This window comes from Apteryx rowi, unplaced genomic scaffold (genome assembly GCF_003343035.1).
Source record: "Apteryx rowi isolate R43461 unplaced genomic scaffold, aptRow1 scaffold_135, whole genome shotgun sequence".
In the NCBI taxonomy this organism is placed as follows: domain Eukaryota; kingdom Metazoa; phylum Chordata; class Aves; order Apterygiformes; family Apterygidae; genus Apteryx; species Apteryx rowi.
The window spans coordinates 287220-313000 of NW_020447586.1; the positions used below are offsets into that span (position 1 = coordinate 287220).

The window sequence follows — 25781 nt, forward strand, 5'->3', positions numbered from 1 at the left end:
TCAGAGTACTGGGCTAGGAAGGCAAGAGCCCCCAAGAAAAATAACAGAGGAAGGCAAATAGCTGTGAATTATGCCTGTTACGTCCATTATCCATTCTCCTCTACCACAACTACCCCCCTTCTCCAAGGCAATGGGAATAGCCTTTTTTTGAAGCACACCAGAGGTGTCAGGAGAGCCACCAGTGTCACAAGATATTATGACCTTTTAATCACATCACCTGCCTCAGCTCGTGCCTGCCACCCACGTTAACCTTTGCATGTGACTGCTCTTAGCAATATAAGCATGTGCTATAAAAGAGGGGTGTTTAAATCATCATGCCTCCATCTCCGTGTGATTAAAGTGTGCCAGGACACAGGCAGGGGCACTGCAAAGCGGCTACAGCCAGCACTTTAACCCTGAATTTACCCACCCCTTTTTTTTAGTGATGGCTTTTCCCCTGCATGGTAAATCCAAAACTGAGAGCCACAGATAAGAGATCTTAACTGACCTACGCACCCTCCCGGTGCCTTAGAAATTCATCTTCATACAAAAACACGTGTCAGTGAAGGCCACTCACTTGGTTACTTTTGGAAAGCAAACACAGAAGGGGCCAGTCACAGCCAAAACCTGTATTTAAGTGTATCGAAACTTAAATTCCAAAGTTACTTAATTCGTTTGCCTAGCTCAATTTGAAATACAGCTTGAAATCAAAGGTACTGAAGTTCTTAGATGGATCCACTATATCAATTTAAGTTTGGCTGAATTCTGATGGTTTCTAGGATGCCTTGGAGCTCTCACCACAGTATAACATGAAACGTTCCAAGCATGTGGCAAAAAGAATGACAATGATAGTAAGAAAACTCCACCTGAACTGAAAAAAGGAACAACTTTTGAAATGATTTTATATATATATATATATATAATATATAGGGATATATACACACACCCACACATACATATATATATATATCCCTATATAAAAATCTCTCTAAAATACAAAAATGATATTATTTCTTATGTTGGTATCATTTTAAATACTTTACTCCATAAATCCATAATATGACAACTTCAGGCTGTCCAGAGACATAAATCTTAATACAGTCCTACAACCTCCACTAATATAAATATAATGGCAAGGAACTTTGACCAGCAATAGTAAATTTTCAAACTTAAATAATTATTTTACAGTTATTTTAAATTTTAACGACAAATAGTTTCTGCATACCAATATTCATGGACAACGTAAAAAAAGATGCAGCTTTAACTTTCAATACTGTATCAAGTGCAGCTTTAGGAAAGGAATGTAAAAGAAAACTATATATTAGACTCATTCTAAAAAGAGAAAGAACAACTTATACTGGGTGTTTGAAAAAAAGAATACTGTATGCCTGCACTTTATTATAAATAACCATGGTATGTCTTAGTTTCTTCTTGCCAGCAAATGAAGGACATTGGTTCACAAAGCTTCTAAAGTGTACATGAGTTTTTGATTAAATCCTGTTCCTTGTGAAAATAAAGTTCATTCACACTTAGAGTGAACAACAATGAGGAGCTCGATATTATAATAAGACATTTAAGGACCTTGGTAGCCAGTACCAGCTGCATTTACAAGTGACTCCTCAGTTTTTCTTTTTTTTTTAAAAATAAAGGTACAATCATAGTTATTCATTTACTTTAAAAATTCTAAAGATGAAGAAAAGTGGTGTTTATATATTTAAGTCCTCATATAAATTATAAAATTCAAGTTTATGTTACAGAGTTCCTTCCCCAGAGGAAGCATAAAGCACTTTTGTGGTACCTTCACCAGTAAATATTTGTATCGCATCAAGTCCGAGAAACATAACAAAGATGATATTGCATCCTAAAGCCCAAAGAGAACATTCTTCTGATGCAGTCTCTCATGAGGGATGGGCTCCATGGGACCACATGATTGCCATGCCTTAACTGAATTTCAAATAACAGAAACATGAAGGATGTCACCTAACCAGTTCAGTAGGAACAAGAAACATCAGTGAACAGCAGACTCATCCTGTTTGAGGTCAACAGTCTTTGGAAGACAACAAGGAGGGAGTTTAAAAATATGACAGCAAAATAAAATAATAATAATAACAACAATGAGGTAAACTCCCCTAAAAAGGCAAAATGGGCTGGAATGTCAAGAGAGAGTTTGATTGTACCGGACACCCAAATGTTTCTCTAGCCAGAGTTCAGCGAGCTGCATGGTAGAGGCAAATGTACTTGCTTTGGACCCTATGCACATTTTATATTGTTTTGGATCTAAATTGGGGTCACACTGAACCGGATGAAAAATATGTACAACTCCTACTTCTTGACTTCTAAAAGCCTTCAAACCAGACGTTATCACTTTAGTAAAAAGGTCTACGTCCTCAAGTCCCCAGCCTTGAATTGAGGTATCAAATCCACCAGCATTCAGCAGATCACTTTTGTAAATACAAGTAATTCCAAACCCATACTCTCTCCAAAATCCAGTTCTTTTTGTGAAAACAAAACTACTGTCAGCTGGAGGGTTGCCTCCATATATTACTTTTGGGTCATATTGGCTAAAGATGATAGGGTAGTAAACCTGTTCTCCCTGAATAGTGTTATCTCTACATCGTTGGAGAAAGTCTGGTGTGAATATCAGATCGACGTCACAGAATAGCAGCAAAGTGTCATTGTCAAACCGAGATGAGGCCATTTCAAGACCTAAACCTCTAGAAAATTCTCCTGCCATAGGAATCAGGGTCATATCTGCCTTGGGATACTTGTCGCTATATTCTTTCATCAGCTCTGTGTGTTTACTGGAGTCCTGGCTAGACTCCAAACCAAAGAGAATTATTGCCAGCTTTACATTCTGCCTGGGAATCAGGCAAGTCTTCTCAAAGTTATCCATAAATCTTGAGAAAATATCGTATCGTCCTATGAGAGGGACAAGAATATGTATTTTCTTGTCACTATGTCCCGCAATGTCTTTGGTGCCTTGTAATGATGAAAAAATCTTTAACGAATTTGAAAGAAAAGAGAAAGATTGAGTGTCAGTGTTAGTGTCCTCCACTAGGCTTCTTACATCGAGCTCCTCTGCTTCTCTGAAGAAAGGTTTGCTGAACAACTGCTGAAGGTAAGCATGACGTCTCACTGGAACCGTAACTTTTCTTCCTTTGTGCCTCTTGTACAAAAGCAGTAAATCCAGGATGTACTCCACTCCATGCATAGGGTCCACCCTGCGGTAGCCGTACTGTATTTCCTTGAAATCAATGAGCCTTCCTCTAGACTTAGAGTTCTCATTTATCATTTCCATGACTTGCATGACTGTGTCATCCAGCGCAGCCCGCAGGACGCTGCTCAGGCTCTGCCGGGGTGGCTGGTTCTCCGCCATCGAGTAGAGAAGTTTTCCCGTCAGGAACTCCCACTCGATGACTTCAGTCCTTTCGCGCGGCTGGAAACGACTGAAAGATGGCATCACTCCCAGTTGCTGGTCTTCCTTATTTATTTCACTGTTACTGAGCTTGCTCATCAGGGCACTTTCCCTGTGGAGCTGTATGGTCCGATAGCGCAGCTCTGAAATTTTGCGGCTCAGGATGTAATTGTGCAGCCTGTACTGGTAGGCTGGTCTTTTGTTTGGATGAAGCGTTATGGCCGTATGAATTTTGCTGTTGTGAAGATCTTGAATGTAACCCTTCCGGTTGTGTTCATAATTTTCATGGAACAACTGCTGCATCTAGAAAGAGAGAGAGGAAAAAAGACATTAAGTGAAGGTGCTTCTACCCACAAAAGGACTCCTGTTAGTACTGCTGATAATTACCAATTCTTAGAGACCATAGATTCTTCTTTTTGGGCACAGAACTTTAAAGCATTCAAGGAGGATTTACTTATATCGCTGTCTGTCTCAGTTTCAGTGGTGCCCACAGCGAGTGAATACTGTCGCCTAAATAAATACAAGGGCAGACACTTTGATTATCTTGACTTTATCCACCTATGAAACTAAGCCAAACACTTAGTGAATAACTGTATATATTTATGAGGATGCAGGCTGAATGCTGCTGTGCACGAAACACTCAGTCTCCGACAACATCTAAACCCTTATTTGTACAGATCCTTACTGAAAGCTTAGCAGCACTGAGGATGGTTTCTTAAGGAGGTCGTGGATTTATGTCTGCGGAGAGCAAAGCTGCTCATATTCCTACAGCAATACGCAAATGGATTGTGCTTCTTAATGTTGATTAAGCAAATGGATGTCATTTCAACAAAACTGTTGTGTTGGCTTTTTTTTTTTTTGTTCCACAGAGACAAAGAATTAAGTGACTGAAGTATAATCACTGAAATATGTGTTTTGGCAATGATACATGTACAACAGCACATCAAATAAACTATATGTCATGCTAGTATAATTTACCCTGAGTAATTTCCAATTTATTTCTGAGGCAAGAAAAGACATTCTACTTCTGTCAAATTACTAGCTGCAATAGTGAGAAGTGATTCTCCCCCTCTACTCAGCCCTGGCGAGGCCCCATCTGGAGTACTGCGTCCAGTTCTGGGCTCCCCAGTACAAGAGGGATGTGGCACTACTGGAGCAAGTCCAGCGAAGGGCCACAAAGATGATTAGGGGACTGGAGCATCTCTCTTATGAGGAAAGGCTGAGAGAGCTTGGCCTGTTTAGCCTGGAGAAGAGAAGGCTGAGAGGAGATCTTATCAATGTGTACAAGTATCTGAAGGGAGGGTGTTGAGAGGATGGGGCCAGACTCTTTTCAGTGGTGCTGAGTGACAGGACGCGAGGCAATGGGCACAAACTGAAACACAGACACTTCCATCTGAACATGAGGAAAAACTTTTTCACTGTGAGGGTGACAGAGCACTGGCACAGGTTGCCCAGAGAGGTGGTGGAGTCTCCTTCTCTGGAGATATTCAAAAGCCGCCTGGATGCAATCCTGTGCAATGTGCTCTAGGTGACCCTGCTTGAGCAGGGGGGTTGGACTAGATGATCTCCAGAGGTCCCTTCCAACCTCAGTGATTCTGTGATTCTGTGATTCTGTGAATATCTTCTAAACAGCAAAGAAATACAGTCTACAGCTAAAACACAAGACCAGGATTTAGAGTACCTGGCCTGCATATCTTTCTGTGCCAATAGCTTTACTAAGAGCAAATCATAAAACTTTCTGTGACTCAGTTTCCTCCCCAAAAGCAATATTAGCTCATTATTCACTTACTGCAGGGAATACTTTCTTCTTAAACAGGGAGCACTATGGAGGAGTAAAATATTAACTTCATAAATACATTTAAGACCCACAGTGCCTTGCTAAGTTAACACCTACTAACTCCACAGCAACAGAATCATGTTCCCATGAGCGACAGATGAAGGAGAAGAGGCTGCTCTTTTTCATCTGAAACCACATGTGTCTGTAATTAATACATAAGTAAAACGTGCTAATTAGGTAGAAAATGTTGTTCGAGGCGGTGTTGTAAGCTCAAGCTATAATCAGATTTTGAGACTGGTATTGAAGCTTGTCTTTTACATGCTGAGCAGATCAAGAAAGGTGATATCTGATAACACAGTATCTCAAACTCAAAATGATTAGCCCATTTTACTGCAATCCTTTCTGGAACAGAGGTTTTGCTACTAGAGGTAACATGAAACCTAGGATAATGAATGTAAAATAATGTAAAATAACTAGCAGCAAAGTTAAGATCCATGACAATAATTATTACATTAACATGTACAGGAAATACATATTGCCATATTTAGAAAAACAAAGTTTTAATACCTAATTTCCAGAATCTCCCTTCCACTCAGTCCCGGAATGATTCTGCTTGAACACATACAGCTATTATTAGTCACCTCATTTTTTAAGGCTACAACCATAACATGGAGAAAAGAACCAGACTATTTCAGAAAAATGCCTTATGTTAAATTTGCCTTTAGTATACCAGGTATCTCAGACGAAGAGCAGCAATACAAAAAAATATATATGTAGCTGCAAAAAGACTCAAATACTCTACATTCACAGAAAAACTTCTGTCTGAAGCTCTCCAAGCACATCCGTCCTGCCTCTGGTCTTGTCACTTTGGATGAGATGAAGCAGGGGCTCAAGGATTTGGGCAATTTCCTCACTGTCACAGAGAACAGGCAACAACAGGACTGAGTCAGGGTTTACCAGCAGTGCTGGCAAAATTGAAATTTGGCTTCCACATGGACAAGACGCGGACACTGCCAGGACGGGCAGGCTGGAGAATCACGGACTGAATCCCAGAGAAATGAGCCTGCAGCTGGGAAAGGGCTGGGTGACGATACCTGCTCTCAGGAAGAGCCATTCCCCCTTCTTCCCCTACAATTCATGTTTTGGATCATAAGAAAACATCAGTTGATCAGCTGAGGTTCCCACCCCTCCAATTATATGCTAAACTTCCGTGCTTTCCCCTTTTATTGGAAGCTGTCTACTGCATGCTAGGCAAAGTGATGGTGATTTCATATTCTCCTTTCAGTCACAAATCCCAAAGCCAGAACTTCTGTTTTCTTAGGACAGCAAAAGTAGTAGTATTTTATTTATTGTAAAAATATTGAAAAAGTTATGTTATTTTCTGGACAAAGCCGAACCCATAATTTTCAGGTTTAGAATTCCACATTAAAATCCACACATAAGAGAGAACTAACCCTATGAATTTCGGGAAGAAAATGTGTCATTTGAAAACAAAGGTCAGAAGGGAAGGCGCCTCTGTTAAGGAATGGTATCAGATTCGCATACTTCCCCCAAAATCCCTGACTCCACTCTTTCCAAAATCCTCTAATCATAAAGAATCACTTGATTTCCTCCTTTCCACCCCCGAAATGGTATTTGAGTAAAACCCAAATGACTATAACTACCTATACACGTTTAACCTATGGTACCTGCACATTCACAATATGTTTCGTCTAAAGTATATAGCTTATTTTACCCTCCATTTCTTTAACAGATGACAAACTGCCACTGTAAAAGTAAAAGCTGTCCTTCTATCGTGCTCATTTTCCCACAACCCTTGGCTTATTACAAGCTCAGTTTCAYAGCACTCATTTAATAGGAATATTCTATTAACATAAACAGTGCATTTCTATTACATTACCATTTCAGATGCCTTGGTTTATTAGATATGCTCCAGTAAAATCATAGCAAGAGGATGTACTCCATTATGCTAATGATTTAGCTTTTGATAATCAACAACAGATTAACAGCAGTAATGAAAATAATTTTGAATCAGGTTGGTAATACAATATTATCACATATATACAAAACTGTATTTATCCATCTTCAGTGCCGTTACTGAACACTTTTTCTAACATATGATACTGAAACTGTAAACTCTGTTTTTGAAAATCAGAACAACTTTCTTACTGGTTGTTTCTCCATTGCATAGTATAATGTGTTCCTGGTACTTGACTGGATTACCAACTGCTATTACAAAACTGAGAACAAATAAAAGAGAACGACATGAATTTCTGCTTGAAGCATTATGCTAAATACTAACAGAATGCTCAACTGTCAGATGAATTCTCCCCCATTTGAAAGCAATGATACAGCAAAACAAAAACTTGTTTGAAAGAGCTGATTTCAATTAATCGAGCTCAAACAAATTTCAATTTTGTTGGAAATATCCCATTTTAATCTCTTCATAATAAAACGTTTCTGATTTGAAACAACTGTTTTTAACCTTTTTAATTTCAGAACTGGAATTCCTATTAGAACTACCAAAACGTTTTGAATTTTTGTTTTTTATCTTGCTGCAAAATAGAAATTTATTTTCTATGTTGTAGGATAAAAAATGTCTTCTCACCACTCAAACTATTAACATTTAGATGAAAGGAGTTCTAGGTGATCCTAACTTTCCTTTTTTGATATTTAGAAGTGGTCAAGCCGAAGAAGCAAAGGAAAAAATTATTAGTTTTCCTAGAGAATGCATCTGTGCAAAGGCCTGAAACGCTCAACACAGTCATAAGTGATTTGGAAAAGGAGGTGATTCAGGCGGTAGCAAGATTTATTAAATCTAAATTAAAATTACTTGGGGTGGTAAAAGTGAAAGCTGCCTAAAAAATTCTCATGATTTTGAGTGACTAGGCAAGAAAAGGGCAGATGAAACTCTGTAGATAAACGTAAAGCACATGTGAAGAAGGCAATCCTAATTATCTCCAAACAAGCATGGACTGTGTGCTAGCTAGCTGCTAGCACTCTGAAAAGAGAACTTAGTCTTACAGGAGACAATTTAAGCAAACGTCACCTTGATCTTCACAAAAACAAACAGGACATAAGGAATCACCAGAAGAAGTCTAGAGGGAATCAGAAACATTATTATACCATCGCATAAATCCATAGCGCACCTAAATCTTGAACGCCTTGTCAATACCCTGACCTCCCATCTGAGACTGAGAACGCAGGACTAGAAAAGGTACTGACCAAGGCAAGGAGATGATCACGGGTATGGATTGCAAGGTGACTAAGCACAGAGACCAGGACTTTTCAGTGAGGAGGGGAGTTGTCAGACAAGGGCCAAGCCAGAGATCTACAAAATCAATAGCATCATAGAGAAAGTGGACAGGAACAAATCACCGTCTCTTTTAATATAACTATGAGACATCAAATGATGTTATCAAGATTCAAAAACAGAAAAGGACATATGCAGTTAAACTGTGTATGCTCACTGGCATAGCAAGTTGTAGGTGTTAAAATTTTACATGGGTTCAAAGAGCGAGTGGACAGTGTAATGGAAGACTTCCATCCTTGCTATTTATTAAACACAAGGTCCAATCTCTCCCAAACATTGCTGAGCTGCCAACTGCTGGAGCCTACGCTGAGGAAACATCAGCATAAACCTTACTGTTCTTACAGCCCTCCCTACGTTTCTTCTAGCGGCTACCGCAGATAGAGGATATTTGGTCAAAAGAGCCGTTGGTCTGGCATGGTACAGCTACTTTGCATTCACCGAAATCAATGAACAGGAGAAGCGATCTTTAATTCAATAAAGGGAAGCACGTGTTAATTTTTCATACTGCATGACACTGATTTTTCTGGAGAGTTTGCTGCCTTCTGAGCAATTCTTCCAGCACAACTAACAGAACAGTTGGCAAGGATTTCTGCTTGCCTCTGCTCACGCTAGCTGAAACTAGAAGATTGTGAGAAACATGGATAATCTAATCATGCTCTAAGGAACTCTGAACTGCAAGCAGGAGAAAAAAAAAAGGGAGAAGAGCTGAATTAGAATAAAGGCAATGCTTTACTACCATGGCAGAGAAATATAATAGTTAATACGTAAGCACAATGTAATTTGCATTGCAAAGCTCTGAACTCATTGTAATCTTTTGTGATTTACTGATGTAATAACAAGTGAAAGTTCTTATTGCACATAGACAAAAGCCCAAACCAACACACTTTTATTATTGCAAGACTATCACATATAAAAAGACTGAATGCAAATGCTGCTTTTTAAATTAACACATTCCTTTCTTTGAGCATTGTTTATAAACAATTTCTCCCATTTAACAAGGAAGACATGAAAGTTAATTTTCCATCCACTCTAGCTCTTTTTTAAATCTACAACACTACCAAAATGTCCAACATTTTATCTATTCTAAACTTGGCTTTTAATAAATTTAGATATAAGATGAATGGGAACTATTCCTTGGCTTTCCTCAACCTGCTCAAGCATTTTAAAGTTTAGGGCTCTTCCGCAAGATGAGGATATATTCAGTATTTCCAGTGACTTCAAGGGGAGTTTAATCCGTATGAAGAACATATGTAAAATCATAAATCCACTGAGTCCAGGATAGCACTTTCTGGCTGAACAGCAGCAAATTTAGTACCTTAATTGAAGGACAAGGAGAAAAGCAAATTCAGGTAACTACAGCATGTTAGGATGTTCTCAATAATGTGCAGTATGATAAAATGCAACACTGAGCTTTCCAATGGGTGACTGTGAAATTCTGGACATGAAAATAGATTTCAGCAAGTCGTTAGATATGTTGCTATGAGAAAACCTGTTTTGTTAACCTGAAGAAGATGAGGATTAAGATGGAAATTAAAAAACGCATATGAATGAGATAAAAGAGAGGCAACACCTAGTTATGTTGAAATGGGGAGCTAACAGTTTGGAAGGAAGCTATTACAGAAGCTTCTGAGGAAAATATGCATTATACCGAGTGATGCTGGCACAAAATCTGGGACACAGTTAGCTCATGACCCAAAGCTGGTGGCATCATCAAGAGAGAAGAGGAGAAGATACCCCATGAGAAGAGCCAGAGAACGTAGAGAAGCAGCATTGCAGAAAATCCCCAAACCCCAAATCCTGCACCTGAGGTTTTAAGAGATAGGTGCCTGAATGTCTTTGGAAAGTTGGCGTTCTGAACTGGAATGGCAAAGGAGAAGGTAAGCGTATATGCAGATGCTCAGGTGACGCTGGCAGGTCATGAGACACCAGTGTGATGCCTCCACAGAAAAGGAAAATGAGAGTCTAAGTTGCACCAGTCACAGTATTTCTGAAAGAGAGAGCAGACAATTCCACACGTTTCTGCACCTGCATGTGACCGTATCAATGCAGATCAATGCCAAGGACTGGAAACTACCCTATGAGATGTTAATATTACTTAGCTTGTTTAACCTAGCAAAATGAAAGAAAAGAATCATATCGTCTATAAATACATCGAAGTAAGTCCATGAGAGAGAGAGCACAAACTGACTGCAGGTACACCCAGGTAGGAAATCACAGGAAAATTTGCAGCTGGCCAAAGAGAAAGGCTTTGGATCAGATTTCCAATACAAGTAATGGATACAATTTAGAGTTTCATCGGGTTATAAAAAAGATAGATTGCTTGTGAGTAGGGCAAGCAGTGACTTGAGAGATCTCATCAACTCTTCTTAATGATGCAGCATTTGGCTTTTAGTGAGTAAGAATTAATTATATATTAACTGGCAGCAGCTAAGCTTCTTACAAAATAGCCATTATGCTGAAAGCGCCTAGCATTATCTTTCTGTTCACAGCCCTTAGGCAATGCTGCTTCCTTGTATTTTCACTTGGTCTAATACATAACATTAAACAATTTTATATCCATAAAACCAATGATTAGTAATGTAATAGCTTTATTATTTTATAAGCAGCCTATTTGTTTGTAGTTTATAATGCATCCAAGTTGCAATGTTATGAAACACTTTTGCCACAAAACCAGAACAAGGCTTCATGTTTTACTATTCAAAGTACGGTAAAGGAGAAAACCTGCCGATATTTTTATACTATGCCCATCGCTTTAATATATGATGCACCCAGAAATAACATAGGGAGAACTGGAGTGCAATTATAATCCACCAGTGATTGTAAAATGCCATTTATACAAGAGTTGCATCTTACTGAAAGGCACACCTGCTAATTCTGAGAGAAATAAGTTTAAGCCCCCATGGCTGCAGAAAGTGCCAAACACTATTCTGTTTCACACATCATTAACAGACACATTAACTAACTTAAGACACGAGAATCTACAATCTTGCTGCTGACATCCTTCCCCGGACAAACAAAACTTGATGCATTGATTCCAGCTCTGGTATGTAGGGGTTGGTAAGTGGAAAAATTGTAACTGCAGGTCACAGTTTCAATTAACTGTTTCTTCAGCACTGGGCCTGTTCACTCATCAGAAAGGGATCTAGGTTCTTACTTGGGGATTAGCTAGATGCAATATATACTGTGCAGAATAAAAATGAGTTAATTTTTTTTTTTTTGGTAGACCTTTGTAAGAGTAGAACTGTGCCTTAATTAATTACTTAGAACTCTTTTGTTTGCCCTCATCTTAATGAGATTAATAAATGACAGTTAACAATAAACCCTGCTGGATGATTTTTCTCCCATCTTCTTTCTCACACTAGTCGTGTCCTTGGACTGAAATCAGCCCAGCACTCTTTAAGCCAAGTGATATCAAGGAAAGCTCTGATGAAAGAGCGCTGCTCTGTTAAGACTAGTAGAGTTTGGGTGTTTTTTTTGTCATCTTATCTCTTTCTGGGAATAGTTTTAAAACCCCCCCAAAAAACCAAGCCCCAGTGCTTTGCTGCAGYGTAGGAGGGACAACACAAGAAGGGACCTTATTTGTCAGTAAGGTCATGCTGTTCTTATATATGATTCTAGCTAACCGTTTGTTATAGGGGTGCCTCACCAAAACCACAATATAACAAAATTCAACAAAACTGTACAGGGAAAAATCCCATACATTAGAAAAGGAATGGCAAATACTTAAATCATCTGCAATTTAGCCCATAAAAAGACAAATTGAACTGCCAATCTATAAACACTGTCACGCAAGTACAGCAGTGTACATGGCCAAAATCAAAGGAAAACGTTCAAAACGACCCTGCGGGAGCTTGGGAGAGTAGAGTGTGTCCGTATTTTCACTTAGTTATGCAGAAGACCCTCGCCAGTGCCCTGAAGGCAGCTAGTTCTCCCGCAGAGCCCACTCGCTGGCGGCGGCTCTGCCTGAGGGTGTTGCCTTAAATTGAGATTCTGATTTTATTCCTTCGGCAAAGACGGATGCCCAGTATTTGAGAGCTGGCACCTTGTGTGAAGATTTAAGAGACTGCTGCCTTGGTTTCTAAGGAACCTGTTGCACGCTGGGGAGAAGGAAGCGTTGAGGGCTGTTCTCTACCTGTCAGCGAGCTCTTAACAAAATTCAGATGTGGAACAACTGTGTCAAAGGTGGTGACTTTGATTAACCGTCTTTTTCTTGTCTAAGCTTTCTGACAGGTAACATTTATTCTCAAACAGTTCTTTGGTAGGGAGTTTCTTTAAAAGCAAACCTTTCTTTCAATAGCTTTACATATAGCTCATAGAACTTGAAGCTATGTAACATCTTGCAGCAGCATCTATATCAATAATTTGGAAAGTATAATTCTTCGTATATCAAAATTGTATTTTCAGATTGTGAAGGCTATGATGATTGGCCTCAGATCAGCAAGCAGTATCATTCGATGCTCTCATGCTGAGCTCTTAGTTTATTTGCTATGATCATGGTGAAGAGAAACAATTTTCTTTCCAAAAGCTAAGACCTGAATTTCAGTAATTTCTCTTTGAGATATACAGTATGGGACAGGCAGGTACTTGATTAATAAGCAGTATTTCATAAATTCTCATTCAGCATTAAAGACACAATAAAAATGAACTCTTTCAGTACTTCTATCCAAAATCCTTAAAATATTTTATAATTAAAATAGCATGCTTAATTTCTTTATGATGGTCTATTAATTACCATTAATCTGAATCGAGTACACTGCACAAAAAGCAATCTTAACTGTGTTACGTACTTGTATTACTATTTACAGAATTCATATTACATTTCAAAAAGTGATCATTACAAAATTTTTTTCCCTGTAATTACTTACAAAAAGAGAAAAATTCACCTTCAGTATAGGTCACTAAAACTTCAAATGTTCACAAACAAAACCTCATCACAGCATTTAAAAACAGAGTTTTATCTACAAAACACATACATTTTTAATACGCAGTTAAGAAGATTGCTTAATCCTTAATTTTAAGCAGCAGAACAAGAGGAAAGTTACTTTGCTAACATCATCTCCTTCAGGGTACAATCCGTCTGGATGTATTTTACAACTGTCATCAAATCATAAAATTAAAAATTTGTTTTCCTCTTAGTAAAATGAATAATTAACAATTTAATGGGATTGCGGAATTATTTATTAAAGTAAGTGAAAGTTACCATTAACTGTATTGCATAATACATACAGTCTAAGGTGTGTAAGTATTTTCAGTTCTTGGTCTTTAACGGACCCTCCCACACACTATTAACTAGAAAAAAAAAATCAGAATCTGCTTAGATTGCCTAGCATCTATCTGCCTCCCTTTATAGGCGTTTTTTCCTAACCCTGCACTCATCTGATCCCTCATGTCCTTACTCTGCCAACCCACAAGGCTCAGCAAATCACTCCAACTTAGCACACTAATAAACCAAGGGCATAACTAGTGTTCACGCAAGACTACTCTGCATTAAGTAAATGCTCCTAATGCCTTTTCAACACTTAATGCCTAATGCCTTTTCCACAGAAGGTAGCACAAGCAACAAACTACATTTGTACAACTGTTGCAAGGAACGTGGGATGAGCTGGCCAGATGCGCCGTCTACTACTGGGTAAATATGAGCTTTGGCTTTACACAAAGGCAAGAATATTAAAATCAGTTAAACCATTAGTCCTCAACACTTTTGCATCAGAAAAAAATGAAAAAAAAAAGTCTTTAAATGTCATACATTTGGTCTCAAATACCAAACTGTATCCTTCAGATTACAGAAGAAAATGAAATGGCGATTTGGGGGCTGATTATCTCCTGTGAGTCATTTCAGTGTTTTTTGTGAAATGAGCTAAGCAGATTTGTTTAATGATAAACTTTACCAAAACATGGAGTTGTACATCTGTGTATCTGATCAAAGATCTGAACACTGTAATTATTCTTGTAAGTGCATTAACAGCACAAAAGCTGATTTCACATTTACAAATTATATAAAAACTGGAAACTTGATATTTTTGTGCTATATGGATAATATTACATTTGGACTAACCATATATCCCACTTCCCAGGATTACTCAGGAAGGAATTTTCCTGTAACAATTTGCCTTTTGTTACAGAGACCTGGGCCATGGGTGATTCCATTATTTTCACATGTTTTCCCAAAGCAGACTGGATTTCTCAAGGCTTATGACTTTTGATCCTATATTTTATTATGTAGAATAAGGGAACATTTGGTGGCTTGTGATATTTAGTGGGGACCCTTCTGCATCAAGCAACTAGGATGCATTTGCCTGTATAGGTGCCTATAACCTACAGTGATGGCAAAGCGTCCTTTCCAGCCTTACGTTCCTAATGGCGCTCCTATTTTTGTATTCAGCTCATTCCAGCAGCTCAAAAGAAAAAGTGAACTTCCAAGGAAACCCTCTAGATCTGGACAGGTAACGTGCTCGGCATTTTTTAACATGAAAGTAGTAAGCACAGTAAGGCGGCTGACGTTCTCCACAATGCTAGTTCGTTTTATGATTGTATTAAGGTGCGTGGGACTTTTTTTTGTGGGTACCTGGCTAGAGCCATTCCTATAAAAAGGGGCCGGAGGCACATGCCAGGCGGCTGTGCTTCGGGCCGCGGCTTCACCCGTCCTGTACAACCTAATGCAAGCTCGGAGACCCAGCGCATGGGCTCCGCTTTCAGCACATCAACCGATGTGGGAGTATCACTCCCTCTGCTTGCGCCCTTGCCCCATGGGACGCCTAAAAACTCTGCCACTTAATGAAAGAGTGGCGAGATTTTCTATGTGCCTCGACTTTATGGTATAATAAGAACAAGTCACTATTCCTACAGGCTCTATGCTACAAATACTCTCCGTGGGCCATGAGAACACAGTGGGAGAGAACAAAATGTAGATAGTTAGAGAAAGCAGTCCCCCCCACCGAGTAACAGCACTGGCTATATAGAGTATGAGGATCATGTCTCATGAAAAATCCTTCTACAGCGTTAGTTTATAAGACCCAATCCTCCAAATGAATTACTGGGAGAAGAAAAGTATAAATTCTCATAAATCTCCTACTCTCCACAGGAGAATAAATCTAACTGCGCAGTCTGCCTGCCTGTTCCTTACACAAATCACTCTGCAGCACAGACACTGCACGTCTTAGGTTGCTCTGCAGCGAAGTTCAGAAGTCCTTCCTTGACCGACTCCAGTCATGTCTCCTTGCTTTTGCAGTGACTAATTCAGTAATTCAGATGTTGTGGAAAATAGTGAGAAGTCATTTTCATTTCTGACTCATCTGAGAGTATAAAAATCAAGCTTCAGGACTACAAACCCCGAGGATCAATGTTTGGAGGTACATGGCTTCACATTAGATATACTTCTCTGCCTCACTATTTGGTCATATTGCTGGCTAAATGAAATGTGCTGAAGAAAAGCAATTATTTGCATTTAATATTCACAATGTATTTGCCACTATAGTGTATAAAAATGAAATGTTCTGAAGTATTACATATCAGCACAGTCAATTATTAGAACACAAAAGGTTTTTCCTCTTCCTGTTTGATTGGCTTTTAGAAGTCTATACAAGTATTATGGTCTGAGGCTAAAATTCAATGAAAGCCCCCAAAAATGTTTTTAAAGCTTTTTTTTTACTGCTTTTTTTCCCCTGAGTTCCACCCAATTTTCTGCATAATCAGTTTTGATACATAAGACCATCACAGCAAAAACAAGCAGCCCTATCCACCTCCAAGTCCACAGTTATTTGAGAAGAGCATTTCATTTCCCATAAATGTTAAAAAAAAAAAAAAAAAAGTAGAAACGTCTGTACTGTAACTACAGGATTTATCCATACAAGTCATGTATCAAAAAGCTTCTCCTTTTAAGCACAGCATTATAATTATTTATTAGCACTTAATATAAATTGTCTTTGCATGGCAATAGGCATTCTACCACACCATTCTGTCACCCCCAAAATTCTTGTCTTCCACAAAAAAATGAACTTCAGGAAGTTGCTTGGAAATATTGTTATCCAGAGCAGCTTGATTCAACTTTGATCTTCAACATTAAAGCTGATCCTGCTTTGAGAGCAGAGGGTTGGATGAGATGATCTCTAAGGTCTCTTTTGACTTAAATTATTCTATGATTCTATGATGCTGTATTAATAAAATAAATATTCTGATACTGTAAAAGTAATAATTTGAACAGGAACACATTGCAGAAATTTCTATTGCCCTATCAGTATTAGGGGATCTGTAACTAGCATCCTCCAAAAGTCTTTCATAAAAAAAATAAGCTCTGGGAGCTTGGAAACATTGACAAGCAAGAGTATTTTTAACTTGTTTACACATAAGCTATGTTATACAGCATATATGCAAAGGCAAGCAAATGGCATCTTTCCAAATTTTTTGGAATAACTCAGCCTGAAAGAGATGCTACCTCCTCTATTCCATTTATCCCTTCATCCCTTTATCTTACTCACAGTTACTTTTTTTTTCCCCTCTATTTTTTTCCTTGGGAGTTTCTTGCTCTTCTGCTGAGTGCTGGAAAGTATTCAGACACAACAGAAATAATCATTCTCCATTGCTTAATTGACATACTTTAACTGCCATTTAATCAGATACCTGCACCTTTTTTTCCTTTTTTTAAAATATTCAGTAAGTCTAAAAGTAAGTAATAGTTTATACAGGCCTGAAATTATGCAATAGGTGCCCTATGAGAAGGGTAATATAATGTTGCTGGACATGAAATACAAAGTCTCACTGCAGACTTTATTAAACTCACTAGTCTTCTACATGGTTAGGTAAAAGGAAGCCAAGAGTAATTTAATCAGTTGAACTTCCACGCAACTTAAAAATCCTGGCTGATATTCTAAGAGCACACAGTAGATACTATGATGAATGCTGGATCATGAAGAATATGATACAGTCTTGTTAGCAAAAAAGAAGTATGTACCAGCACCAGATAAACAGCGAAGGAGAATACTCAACTTCAGCGTATTTATTTCTTGCTCAAATGAGAAAATTGGTTTGAGAAAGTGCTTTGAAAGGCACACGCGGAAGAGAACGGAAATTTCCCAAGCAAGAGCACTAGTGAGAAAGAGACATTTTAAAAAGCCAAACCAAAAAGACGAGAGAGACCATCACCGAGGAAATTCTGCGTAGGAAGAGGATGGGACGCAAGCTTGTTACGGGGAGGGGTGAGCGCCAGCTGATTTATGGCAGCAAATGGCAGCAGGGAAGGTGAGACACACTGGGAAGGATTTTTTGTGCAGAAAACGTATCTTGCCCAGAACAGAGGAATGCTGTACACGGAGGAGACTGCTCTCTGCTAATAAAATGCTCCTGAACAGTAAAGAGAACAAGGCAGGAAATTACATACAGCGCTTATTTCTGCCTGAACCTATATATTTTTAGGCAACAAGTGAATACCAATGGCGAGCTCCTACTACCACTGCGAAGCAAGCGTGACTTGTGGCACTCATCTCACTGCACCGGAGAGTTACACTGCACCTGGGATACTCGCACAGCTGGGATTACAGGATTTAGCTGCCGGGGAGAGACGTAAGCACCAGATTCCTGAAGAAGGCAACTTTTCAAATATTAAAGGGTTGCCAGGCAGATGAGCACCCAAAGGGGCCGGAGCTGTCTCAACATGGACGTCATTCAGATATCCGACCTCTATAAAAGATGACGTATAAGAGAACGTCTTATTTGCCTTTGCTCTTCCTTGTATGATTACTTCTAGAGAGAGTTTCTCCTTGGTCATATGCAAATCGGAAGATAAAAGCAGCCTAAAGTGTTTTCATAGCTGAAATTATTCATAATTCATAACGGCAAATCAGATTAGTGATGAAAAAGAACTTGAGCACTGAAATGAGAAAAATTGTTTTAAAAATCTTTGAGGTCCTCAGGAAAAAAAAAAGAGATTGCCTGGGAAAAAAACCTGTAACTCTATCTGTGTTTCAATACAATCCACAATAATTATAATGCATCTGAAATTTCATTTCTCTTGAGGCAGAGTCACACAGTTTTTCTTCTTTACTGTTCACCAGCGAAAATTTTCTCTTTTTCTTTTCTGTCTTAAAAAGTTATCATTCTACTGCAAAATACACTTCAGAAAACTAATGTTTTACCCTTTAAAGGAGCTTTTGAAGGCTCTAATCATTAGAAAAAAATTCAATAAATGGTTGCATAACCAAGTAAGTGCAAATTTATACTCCAGCACTGACTAGCAGATAATGCAGAAATCATGTATGAAGTAGAGCAACCATAACTTCCATTAAGCAACACCATGAAGCCCGAGTTTAAGAACTTCAACAACCAAACAAATCAACTGCCTGAATATATCACCTACTTGTTTTTATTAATGCCTAAAAGACCTACAACAAAAGCTGTGTAGGAAAAACGCTTGGTCTCAATTGTCTCTCTTTATCCACAGCAGCAGTATTTCACATCCTGTTAGTTTAAATATTTCAATTCCCCACTCCATTAGCCCCATTCAGATAGATTTTTCATGGGAAACAAAGGCCAGACAAGTATTATAAAGAGACTTACATAATTGAAAGCCTTAAAAGCTTAGCATAGGTGTGATACATGGTTATCTGTTTAAAAATAGAGATTAAGAATTCATTTTGCAACATCCATTTTAATCTATGTTCAGACAGGCAGCATCAGATAAAAAGTCGCTGAAATCTTTCATGTAGTGCTGGCATAAGGACATAGGCAGGAATGGGAGCTCGAGGTAACACATTTTCTGAAACTAATTGGTATAAAAGGACGATCTAAACATGCTTTTAGGGGAACAAAACATTAAGAGACCTACAAAGCTGTCTGGAAGCCTTTTGACCATTTTAGTGAACCGATTTCCTTGCTTCAAGCACTGCAAATGATGTTTGGCTTTCTGTCTCCTGGTAATAAATACAAAACATTGACAACAGCTGAGGTATCAAAAGGGATGTAGGCTGGCCAAAGTTGGCAAAATAAAGAGAGAAGTAGGTCAGGGCCAGCGGGTGGGCAACTGACCCCCAAATTTTTAAAGCTGGCAGAACCTACAGCCCCTTCTGCACACACCGGCCAGGACAGCAAAGCACAGCTGGGCTCCCGCTGCACACGATTTGGGGAGCTCTCTCCTTGACAGCCAAATGACAGGTCACGCAAGCGCTGAAGTGCGTTTAAGCGCCCGGCTACAACTTATGTATATGCATTTATATGGAAGTGGCTTGGTAGGCTTTGCACTGTGACCGTGGACCGCCCGCAGCAGGCAGCGTTGTCACCTGGTCATCCTGACCTCTCTTACACTTGATTAAAAAAGCAGCCATAAATTGTACCATCACGACGAGGCACTGAGCAACGCCCTGTCCGGGGGTGCCAAATCCTTCAATCCGTGTTGAGTGAAGAGGGAGAAAATCTTCATTCTTCCACCCATCTTTCTGGACCTCTCACCCCTAGCGCACCCCAAGCAGCCTCCTGAGCTGAGCAGGCCTTCAGCCATCCTACGGGTTTGCCTGCTTCCAGACCTTCCATCTTTTCGGATTCGCCTTTGGAAGAAAGGCGAACAGTGCAACAGCCCCTTCCCCGTCAGGACACAGGGGACCGAGATCTGCTTCCTAGCCAGATTTTTCTACCTGCACATAGGAACATTAACTTTAGAGAGGACACATACAGGCAACACAGCTACAACAGCACAGGAATAATTTACAAATAACGGATGAGGGAAATCAGACGTCTATTTATTAGGACAACAGAATAGAAAATCAGCAGACATAAAAGTCAGAAAATGAAACACTTTGTGTAATAAAGTACCTAGGGGAGCCAAAATGTCTTAACATTAGCGAAGCGCAGAAGTTAGTGTGAATCTAAGAGGATTAAGCGTACAGATAGCAGAAACATCCAAGCAGACAGCAGAAGGGACAGGAGCGGTGAGAACCCTTGCTGCTCCAGGGCAAAAGCAACTTGGTAGCTCAGTAACGGCCCATCGCGAGGTCTCGGCACGAGCTCTCAGCAGACAAAGATCAAGCCTACTGAACATAACATTAATAACCCTGCTCAGAGAAATGTATTTAGTAAAAATGAGAATTAGTATGCTCTCACATACAGTGCAGTTGTGAAAAAAAGGTCACTCAAATTAATGTACTGGAAGCAGAATTTCTGGAACTTTGGACAACAAAAAAATTAACAGGGGCTGGTTGAAAAAAGAACATTTCTCTATTTTTAACTTGGTGAGCACTCCACATGAACACTTATAGTACCAAGTCCCATTTTTAACTCTCGCATTAAGCAAGAATGGACACAAGTATCAGCAGAGCTATATGGTATGGACCAAGGCTCCTAGTCTGTCGCTACTGATTAAAGGCTCCTTTCTGATAACTAAGTTGAGCATAAAATTTGCAAGCAAACTCTACAGATTTTGAGAATGATTTAAACTGGGGTTTAGTGGCTGGTAGACTTAGAAGTTGCTTCCCAGATCTTATCACCGGAGAATTAAAGACTGAGCTAGAGAAATCAGAAACACCCAAAAAGTCAGAGCTCTCCCAAAGAAACAACAGAACAAAACCAGTATGTTAAGATTTTTGGTTATGCTTATCCACCGCCTTGACAAAAAGGCTGGTCAGCAGTCTGCATACTGGTAGCCTGCACAAGAGGCCAGATTTAATCTCCCTTTGCTTTAATTCTCCTGCATTTGCACTGCATCCAGCTTTTACTCAGCTAAGGAACTGAAAAGCACGATCTCCTTGTCATCCTAGTTTTCCTTTCTCGCATTGTTAGTAAAAAAAAAAAAAAAAGATGGTTCGAATTAAGACTTTAATCCTTATGGTGTAATCAAGGGGATTAAGCAGAGCTTCCTTCCAGCTGATTTTATTAACATTAAAGTTTATGATAAATTATGAACCACCCTTGAGCTAAACATCCAATTAAAATAACATAAGCATGGCAGGATGTCTGTTATAATGTTTTTCTTAGAAGAAATCCTAATTATATTGCCATTATATTTTTCCACAGGCATAGCTTTGTTTTCTAACTGGATGGGATGAAAATATAGCATTAATTAACATGAATGTTTTCTTGTAATTTTACTGAGAATTAGTCTTACACTAAAAATAAACTCACTCTAAGCCTACAGAGTTATGCACTTCATGAGGACTGGAGATGTTGCATTGAACTGCGACTCTTCATCTTACCAGCATTATAAAATAACCTTAAGAAGATACTTCACTGCTGGATTTCTGAATTAGGAAATGCTGCAGATTGGTAAAAAGAAAAAGTCCTCCAGCTACACAGTGGTAATTTAAAATCCATTTTATACTGCTTCAGATGTCTTTTTGGCTGAAAATGTTATTGTTTTTAATATACACTTGAAGATCTATGTTATGAAAAAAGTGGCACTACCCTCCTAATGGCAATCTCTGCTTCAAGTCATAGAATTCAAACTTATTTTTTGCATATGGTGAAAGACCCAAGTATTCATTGGTTCTTCAGCAATAAACACTAGCAGCTTTCTTACAAATCCCCAAAACATGTCGAGCTCAGTGATTAACTCTTTACAGAACTCATTATCCACACACACTGTATCTTGTACAGCATTAAATTACCTTGTTCAATTTTATACCAAATCTGTCATAACACGATCAAACAGATGGAAAACAGTTCAACAAATGCTTACTCTAAAGATCAAGGGGGAAAAAAAAGACAGCAAATAGCCATGATGTATATGTTTGAAGAAATACTCAAGAGAAAAGCACCTAGCAAAAGCAATTCAGAAAAAAATGAAACACTTCAGATTGTATCAAGGTAATATCAACAGTTGACCTAAATCACTCAGAAATGAGTTGGACTTAGGTTTTTTTAAATTGTTGGTTGGTTTGGCTTGTGCTTTGAAGGAAGGACTTAGGGGGAGAAGGAGACAGGGAAAGGGGCGTAAAAATTAAAATAAAATGAATTAGTTCATTTTAATTTTCTTCTGCCTCTCACTATAAAAGTGTCAAAGGATGTGAAGGAATAAGACCAGAACTATAGGAAGCTGGAGTTATTTCTGTAGGATAACACTGTATTTTTTTTTTTAATAGGATGAATATTAAAAAAAACCCAACTACTCTAAATGGCCAATAGTTCTATTTCTTAATAATGGCCACACCATACAATCAGGAGATACAGGCTTTCTCACACTATTTCATTTTCTGACCAGCTTGAAAAAAAACATCAGAGAGTACTTTCTGAGACCCACCTACTATGACCATCTACATTTGTTTTCTCAGATACATGCCTAGTGGGAGCTGTCATTTCCATTATAACTGTGCCTATCAATTCCTATCAAAAGTAAAATCAAATGATGTTTGTTTAAAATAGATAGGGAGCGTGGGAATATTGCCCACGTGCATGAACCTTGGCAGCTTTCAGAAGCAGCTGAGCACCAAAGGGTATTTACATTCAAGTTACACTGAGATACAGCTCAGGAAAGTGGGTCAAAAAGTCACTGTATTTGGCTCTAACCAAGGTAGATTTTGCCTTCCCAGAAAAATGACATGCTATAACATGCAAACGACCCCACTCACATATGGAGTTTACAAACCTTATCAAAAAGGAAAGAGTATGTATTGGGAATTCCATTTAACAAGTTAAAAAAGCATTAAGTCCAGTAAAGAAAGACAGGACTACTTATTGTTCCCACCTCTAGAGTGAACACGAATCCACTGCTTGCTGAAAAGTATTCAGCTATCTTCACTTTGAAATGAATTTTGGTCTGTTCTCTTTACTGTCAATTGGGTTTTCAAATGTTTAAAATATCTACCAACATATTTTCCTAACAGCTATCACCAACAGGAGTGTTTTGGTTTTGTTTTGTTTTGTTTTTTCCAAAAAGAGGTTTAAATATAAAGCTATGGCACCATTTGGAATTGCAATGATTTCTTTCACCAAATAGGCATGTTGTATTCAGTTTGCAAAATGAAAAATAATACTGTTAACAACTCAGATTTAAGCTTTATCACGTTTAGTCTAGCTATTCAACAGCTGCTGTACGTTAATGTATTTCAATCACTACCAGCCTGAATTATAGTTACACCGGTGAGCTAGAATAGCTTAACAACACAGTAATAACGAACAAACCCATCTAGCCAAAAGTGAGTATTTTAAGGATCTTTCAGCATTTACATAATTAGGAAGTATGTAAGTTGCATCATTTCATTTCTGTATTTGTATCAAAGTGAAAAAACTATTTTCTTACTTTCCAGTTATATTCTTTCTCTCTTTCAGCTCAAAAAACCTGCAGGCTTATGAACTGGTCCTCACTTATCCTTCCAAGATAGGTGTGTACAAATTCCTTACTATCCCTTGATTTTAAAATGCCCATATTACAAGCTTTGCTGCATGAAATATATTTTTGCATTTTTAACACATTCAAACACAAACTCAAGGCAGTAACTTACTACCTGTGTCTTTTTGAAGGCAAGTAGAGAGAGTTGCATTAAGGCAGAAGGAATATACATTTGAAGAATATTCTGCTGAGATGTGGGTCCCACCTATCCTGAAGCTCAAAATTCTGAGCCTCTCTAATAAATTAAACAAGCTCACTTAAAGCCAGACATGGAAAAAAATCTGCTTATAAAATAGAATTTATAGGAAATTGTTTCCTAACAGGAAATAGTAAAAAAGCCCAAGCTCACATCTGACAGCTCATCAATTTTTTTTTCTTCTTCTTCACAAGGACATAGCATGGCAATATTATTAGACTAAATTCCTTAAAAGACATGTAGTCTTCTTTATAAAAGCACTAATTCAGTTGATTTTAAGACAAATCTAAAAATAAATTCAGAATGACTGAATTTTAGTCTTTTTTCTTCCTTGCCAATCCTTCCCATGCAAGACTTGGAACACAAAGCAAAAGTTAGACATAACCCATATACAATAAAGAGCATCCACAGACTATTACACTTAATAGCTGCTTTAACATGCTGCAATTTTGGGTACTAAAGATCTATTTTCCATGCAGTCTTAACTATTAATTTGATACAAATGGCTTAGATCGGAAGGGGGGGGGGGGAAGCAAATCCACTTAAAATATGAGATTAACCAAAAGCATCGCTTCCTATTAAACCCTGTTCCTGGTGATCCTTGAATAGCAGCTTTATAGTGTCTCCAAATGCATATGAAAATAGGCACATAACTCTATGGTACTGTCTTCACAGAGTCCAAATAACTTACTCAGTATTTCCCAGGAAGTTGCCACATAGCGACTTTTTAAAGTCACTTTTAAGCGACTTTTGTTAACTTAGGAGAGCCACAAAGCCCTTGGCTTCATTGGTCTCAAGGCTGGAAAATCAAAACCTCCTGGAAAAGGTCCTGCAGTGGCAGGAAGTCATCAGTCAGCATCTGGAAAACCCTTCAGTTTTGCAAATATTGACTTAGTGGGCAGCAAAAAAAAGTTTCATAATTGATTGCTTTCTTAAGACTTTTTTCAAAGACATCAAAAATTTGATTTTGATCATTTCTATTACTTTGCTCCCATCTGCTTAAATTGCTCTTTCTCCCATGTTATATCACATTTCATTTCTTAATAGGCTACTAACACTATGAGTATAATTGATACAGTATCCTGAATGACTGCCGGATAGCTTTATTCTTAGTGCTTATAGAGACAAACACAGAAGAACCAGAAGTAATATACAGAATTGTTGACATACAGCCTTCATTAGTCCTGGAAAACATGTTTTACCTACTTACTGCATAGTGTGTACAGAGAACACACCTGCTAGTCAGTTCTACTACCTACTTGCAAAATATACGTGTTTATTGCTCTTTTTCCCAAATAAACACTACACTTTTTTTAATAAACCTGAAACAGGTCAGTAAAATGCATGAGTGACTTTCCAATTTACAATCAGTGAAAATGACTCAGGATTTCATCAGCTCAGACACCATGGGAAAGGCTGCTCACCATAATCAAATAGCTTTTCAGAACGCTTGTTTTTACATCTCATGATACTATTCTTCTAAAGCGACAACCATGTGAAAATTACAGTAAACGTATCAATACTAAAGGTCAAAACCCTCTCTATTACCTACATGTTTACCTTCCAGAGATGGATTATAAATTCAGTAAGTTCAATATCCCCAAGTGAACAAACAAAATAAAGAATAAAAACCTGTGTGAATATAGTGTTTGGAAGCAAAGGTAGCTAAAACATGCATTTCCCAGAAACATTACGTAAATTACAAACCAAATCTACAGTAACTATAATTTTAAGTTTGCAAAATTAAGATTCAGACCTTAGAAAATGCAAGGTCCTTTGGAAAAGGACCCTCCCAAA

The 25781-nt window shown here is 38.4% G+C and overlaps 1 protein-coding gene across 1 annotated transcript in view; it reads right to left on the reverse strand.

The window, feature by feature from the left end:
• Positions 1 to 1608: 1608 nt before the first annotated feature.
• The window catches only part of CHSY3 (chondroitin sulfate synthase 3), a 162528-nt gene continuing 138355 nt past the window's right edge, over positions 1609 to 25781 (reverse strand). The window contains exon 3 of the mRNA XM_026056980.1: positions 1609 to 3697. Within this exon, the coding sequence (XP_025912765.1) occupies positions 2135 to 3697 (1563 nt within the window). The 3' untranslated portion in view covers positions 1609 to 2134. The remainder of the gene's footprint in view (positions 3698 to 25781) is intronic.